This window comes from Mastomys coucha, unplaced genomic scaffold (genome assembly GCF_008632895.1).
Source record: "Mastomys coucha isolate ucsf_1 unplaced genomic scaffold, UCSF_Mcou_1 pScaffold17, whole genome shotgun sequence".
NCBI classification, from domain to species: Eukaryota; Metazoa; Chordata; class Mammalia; order Rodentia; family Muridae; genus Mastomys; species Mastomys coucha.
This window is the reverse complement of record NW_022196899.1, coordinates 14,502,087-14,508,304: the sequence shown is the minus strand read 5'-3', so window position 1 is coordinate 14,508,304 and position 6,218 is coordinate 14,502,087. Positions and strand designations below refer to the sequence as shown.

Sequence of the window (6,218 nt, the reverse complement as noted above, 5' to 3'; positions counted from 1 at the left end):
TTAAAGGAAGTGGGCCACTTGCCGGTTATCATTATTACAGTGTTAAGTATCTTGGTTTGCTATGTCTTCTCAAAAGACAGGTCCCTAGATAAAATTTTATGAGCCTTAGAAAAGGGATTAGAAGATTTTATAAAACAAAGTAAGAACAATAACAAGGCACAAAGAGAGGAAAATGAATGTTAGAGAAAGGAGCTGGAAAAGGCCCTAGAAAAAAAAAAGGAGACTTTCATAGATCAAACTGAACAACAGAGAGAGAAATTTAAGAATTGGCGATAGAGCCTACAGGAAACACTAGAACTAAAGGTACAGGATTTTATAGGTCAAGATAAGCAACAGAGAGAGAAGAATGGAAGTTTGGATATGGGAGCTAGAGAGCAAAGAATGTAAAAGTTCATAGATAAGACTGAGTAACAGAGAGAAAATAATGAGGATTAGAAGCAAGGCTCGGAAGAGATTCTTCTAAAAGTAATCACTCAAACTACACACCAGAATATCAGAATTACAATATAAGGAAAAAACTAAAATGTGTCTTGGAGGAGAATCTTCTAAAATCAATCAGTCAAAATAAAATAAACATCAAAATTAAAATATAAGAAAATGATTAAAATGACAAAGCAGAACCTTGGATAGGAGATACTAGAACTTATGGACCAGGATGAACAACAAAAAGAGAAATATGAAATATGGATACAGACCTTAAGAGAGGAACTTAAAATAAATTAGGGAAATATGTTAGGTAGAGACCGAATTAGAGAAAGCCAAAAAAAAGGTTATAAGAAAATAAACTTAATTTATCTGTTTAGTATACAACAGAGATCAGCAGATGATAATTATCCACAAAATTATCTGGAATTTGAATGTCAGTACATGGATGTATTAGAACTGAGAAAATTTAAGGAAAGTGTAACTAATACATTTACCATTCCTAAAACAAATTCTGATATCTTGGGCTATGATCTTCCAAGACTGTAAGGATATGGTAAAAGCAATATTAGAACCTGGGTCACATTTACAATGGTTCTCATGGTGAAGAGAAGAGGCAAAGGAGATAGCATGACAAAATGAAATCGGAGCTATCAATACTTCTAAAGATCTGCTGCTTGGTGAGGGTCATTTTTGCAGAGGTAGAGGAGCAGGCCAAATATGGTGAAGAAACCTTGAGATTATGTCACTTAGCAGTCTTAAATGCCTGGGACAAGTTTGCAGAAACAGGGAAAAGACTTGACCCATTTTCTCAGGTCATGCAAGGTCCAAAAAAAAAAATTCCTTGACTTTTTGCAAAGACTGACGACGGCTTTAGAAAGGAGTATATTGGATCCATTAGCAAGAAGGGCCCTAATCAAGTCTTTAGCTTTTGAAAATGTGGATGCTGGACGCAAAGAAGTAATCAGACCATTGAAGGCAAGGTCAGCATTGATAGATGAGTAGCATTGATAGCTGATGTTAGACTTTGTTCACTTGATATGACCTTAATAGGAGAAGCCACCATTAAAGGCCTTGAGACAACCCAACATTTCAAATTTCTTTTTTTTTTATTTTTAGAAAATCGCAAATAAAAAGTTTAATTTCAGAATCCAAGTTCATCATTTATAAATACACCAAAGCATAGTCACGCAAACTCAGACTGAGCCTACATACAGTATTTCAACAAAGCAGAGGCAAATGAGCGATTTGTTTCACCCATGTTTAATTGGTTTGAAATGAGAAAATGAAAAACTTTTTTTAGATGTTTTAAGCAAAACCTCAGAGGCTGGTAAAGAATCTAACAGCTGATACTTCATTTTGTTATCCTTGGGATTCTATAATGTCCCAGCGATGGCTGAGGCGTCCCTATCATTTTGTTATCCTTGGGATTCTATAATGTCCCAAGGATGGCTGAGGCGTCCCTATCATAGGAAAAAAAACTAAAAGCCTAAGGCCTTTCTCATGACTGCAATAAACAAGTGCTTTCCCTGTCAACAGGCTACCTCCTCAAAGTAGAATCTGAGCTATATCTGGTCAGTGCATACTTCTTTTGAGATAGCTTTATTGTATAGAGACACAAAAAAATAAATCAGAGGCATGGAGGTTTGATCAACAGGCCATCTGTTGTAATCGTGTCATATCATGCACTGGGGAAGTCCTAAGCATGACTTTAAAACGTGGATCCAATTTCAAGGAGCTCATGATAAGCAGGCTATCTCTGAGTTAACTGACCGCGTGAAACCTGAATGCAACACCTGACGTGGGAACGTTCTCATGACCAACCAGCCATGTGACTGACAATCCATGGTTTGCCCAAGTTCAGTTTTGTTTCCAAATGCCTACCCTGGTTCTGAAACGTAAACAGCTTCCAGAATATTCTCTCTCTGACATACTTTTGGAGCCTGTGGTTAAGAACTGTTCAGTCAGGATGGCTTAGCCTCCACCTCCTATTTACAGGTTTCATTTAACACCACAAAAGCTGTTTTGTTGCAGTTAAAATAATTAAAATACAGCACTTGATTTGTGGTTTTTATACAACTGAATAAAAACCCTACACAATAAAATTGTTTACATCTTCCTTCCATTCTAGTAAAACATTACTATCCCCTCTTAAAAAAAAAAAAAAAGCTTTATAGTTTTAAACCTGATCATCCTATTTCATAATTGCCAAGACTTTGTTTCTAGTGGGCTTCTGAAAACGCACCTTCACACCTGGCCTGAAGGAGGAGTAAGGCACGGGTGGAGATTACGGTGAGAACTGGCAGGTGGCCCCAGATGCCTGGTCTGGTGTCCTACATGGCCCTGCCAGGCGAGTCAGCCCTGGTACAATAGCTAGCACTCTGAAGCACATTTCCAGTCTGGTGGCTCCATCTCTGAGTTCCATACTGAAAGCATATTAAAGGGAGATTCACTTTTAAAAAGATGAGCTTTTCAAAATGCTCCATCATGAGCCTGGGCTGGCCAAAGCTGCCAGCCTCCATGGGTGTGCTGAACAGCTTTTCCGAGGGGACTGTACTTGGGGGACAGCCTAGAAATCGGACTGCTAACGTAACCAGCCCAGGCCATGATGACCGCTTCAGGTTGCAGTAGGTAAGTGGGCCACAACTGTGTTCCAGCCCCTCTTCCTCCAAATACGAGAGCACCATGTCTTCAGGTAGCTTCTCTCTCTGATCTCTCTTTATTGGTAAGAGTGACCACAGGCTCTCCCCTGTGCCAGTGTCTTTAAGTGGGGACCCTGAGTCACAGCCATTGGAGGTGGCCGTGTCCTCTGAGGTAGAATTCAGTATTTCTAGCTCCCTGATTAAGTCTTGCCTGTACTGCTCTGCCTCTTCCTCTGTGAACAGGGAAGCTTTGTAGCAAGGGTCCAGCAGTGTGGCAAAGATGTACCTGGTGTCACGGAGGGTGGCAGATAGGCGGCTCACCATGGCTTCCTTCGGGGACTTAAGCATGGTGTCAATGCCCATGGTCTCCCCAAATAGCATCTCAACTTTTCTGCTGAGGATGTGGATCATGGGGATGACCTGGCTCAGCGTAGACATGTGGGCACTCATCTCTCGGCTTGAAGCATCAAATGGTCTAAGCACATGGCACACAGACTGCATGACCTCCCACTGATCACAGCTGATCAATTCTCTGAAGTTGCACTCAATGGATACCTCGTTAACTGCCCTCTTCTGCTCAATCAGACGTTCAAGCATATGGAATGATGTGCTCCACTTGGATGGTACATCCCGGATCAGCTGGTGCTGTGGCAGCTCGTACTCTTTCTGTAGTTCTGCTAGCTTTTCTCTTGCTCTGGGTGACTGATGAACCCGCCCACACAGCTTCCGGGCAATACTCAGTAAGTTCTGCACCATCCTCTGGCTCTTGATAGCCTCACTCACAATAAGATTCACTGTGTGACTGAAGCACCACACATTTGAGTGTTCACCCTCACTCAGCACCTTCCCTATGCTTGGATTGTCAGTGACAGTGATGCCAATCTGAAGGCCCATGGAAGCCACCCAGACTTCCCACCAACACTCCAGCTGCTTCTGAATGCTATTTCCACTATAGTCACAGTCTATCTGTGACACATCTGAAAGTGCTGAGCAATGGTGGTCCTCACGATGTGGTCGGACAGCAGATGCAAAGGTGACCCAGTGAGCTGTAAGGGTCAGGTATTCATGAGTCTGGCTACTCATCCATATTCCAGAGGTGAAGTGGACCACGCCACTCTCGGCTTCCTTCAGATGTGACATAATTACCTGTTTCACATTGTCATACATACCTGGGATAGCTGTTCTAGAGAAGTAGGAAGGGGAGGGTAAAGAGAACTGAGGTTTCAAGTATTCGAGCAGCCTGTTGAAGCCAACATTGTCTACAAGGGAGTATGGCTGAAGGTCAAGTGCGATCATTTCAGCTATGAGACGTGATTTTTTTTGGCAACTGGATGAGAGTCATAGAACTTCTCTGTGGAGTCACGGAAAGAGAAAGCCCCTGAGAGCTCTACGCCCAGAGGCCTCCGGATGCCTGGAGAACGGGGCAGAGTGGCCTCTGAGGCATCATTCTTGAGTATATGGCCATGGAACCACTGCAGATGTCTCAAGAGACAGCTGGTGCCCAGGTTAGTGGGCTTCTTGCCCCTGCTGATGGTCTGGCCACAGTGCAGACACACCACATTTGTTGAGTCTGCTGAACAAATAGAAAAATGATTCCACAGCTTTGAGGTCTTCTTGCTATTAGTAGGAAACATACCTTGATGGGTTTTTTCTGACCACTGCTGGCAAGTCAGTTAATTTGGAGGAGCTTTCTGCAGAAGCCAACGTGGCATATGGAGAGTTTGCCAAACTTGTACCCAGAAAGTCCTTCTGGTTCCCGACCACCTCAGGGTGGCGTCTGTACAGGTGTCGCATCAAACAACTGGTGCCAACATCTCCCTTCTTCCCCCGACTAATAACGCAGTTACAGTACCGGCACACTGCTTTCAGACTGTCCATGGGGGCCAGGGAAAAGTGATGCCAGACTTCTGACTTCAGTCTCCTCATCACCTTCTTATTTTGTTGGAAGACAGTGCCTGATTCAAACCTTGGATTGACTGTGCCTGCTGGCTGCTTCTCTGGAAAGGAGACTACAGAGGCCTCCCCCAAGTCATCAGAGGATGACAACATGAACACATCTTCCCAGGACACATCCCCAGGATTAGTGTGTGATGACAGGTCCTCAGGAAGCCTGTCTGGGGATGAGGGGGCAGAAGGGGACTCTTTGACTTGTTTGCCTGGAGACAATGATGCAGAGCTGATCCCCTTCTGGGGGCAGCAGGGCAGGCAGCAGGGTTGGGGGCACAGGATACAATGGTGGGATGCCTGTGCTGCCCCCATTCTCCTGCAGGACAATGGATCGATGTGCTCTCCACATGTGCCTGATGAGGCAGCTTGTGCCCGGGTCCTTCCCGTTCTTTCCTCTACTGAACTCATTCATACAGTGGACACAGACAGCCTTGGAGCTATCGAGGGGTGACAAGTAGAAGTGCTTCCAGACGGCTGACCTCCTCCTGGAGCCAGATGTGCTTTTGGGAAGGGAAAGGTTTCTGTCTGCCATAGTTTCTGAAGTGTCATCGTAACGGAGCATGGAGAGGCTGAGGGAGGAGCCTGCCAAAGCCTCCTCTCTGCTCGTACTTTTCAGTGACAGATACATCGGAGGACACCTCTTCAGAAGACACGACAGTCACAGACTCTTCCATTATTTGGTCAGGGGATGGGATCTTGGGAGCCATTTTCTGGACAAGTCTGACAGGCGAGAGCACAATGCTAAGGTCTCCCCCGTCTGCAGGCTGTGGTGGAAGCAGAAGAGAGGGGGAGGAAAAGGAGGACCCTGCTGATAGACTTCCATTTTCTTGAATGAGCTTGGTGGGGTGTGCCCGCCTCACATGTCTCATGAGGCAACTTGTGCTCAAGGCTTTTTCATTTTTACCCCTACTGAACTCTTCCATACAATATGTGCATATTGCTTTAGTGCCATCTCGAGGGGAAATAAATGCTTCCAAGCTGGAGACTTCTTCCTGGAGCTTATGTGTCGACTGGAAAGAAGGCTCTGGGTCACAGCTTCCATGGCTACAATGTACAGTGTGCTACTATACTGGGAGAAGAGTGACCCATAGTTTTCCTCACTCTCGGCAGGTAATTTCCCAGAGGGCTGACAGGCACAACTTGCTGCCCTGATTTCTGCCTGTCCATCACCACTGTCTGTCTGTCTCATATCCTCTGACTCACTTT

General features: G+C 44.7%; 1 protein-coding gene across 1 annotated transcript in view; it reads right to left on the bottom strand.

Annotated features, from left to right (window-relative positions):
* Positions 1 to 2,582: 2,582 nt before the first annotated feature.
* LOC116094870 (zinc finger BED domain-containing protein 4-like) overlaps positions 2,583 to 6,218 on the bottom strand; it is a 4,140-nt gene continuing 504 nt past the window's right edge. Inside the window, 6 exon segments of the mRNA XM_031376278.1 lie at positions 2,583 to 4,381; positions 4,384 to 4,708; positions 4,710 to 5,244; positions 5,246 to 5,616; positions 5,618 to 5,979; positions 5,982 to 6,214. Coding sequence (XP_031232138.1) covers positions 2,757 to 4,381; positions 4,384 to 4,708; positions 4,710 to 5,244; positions 5,246 to 5,616; positions 5,618 to 5,979; positions 5,982 to 6,214 — 3,451 coding nt within the window. The 3' untranslated portion in view covers positions 2,583 to 2,756.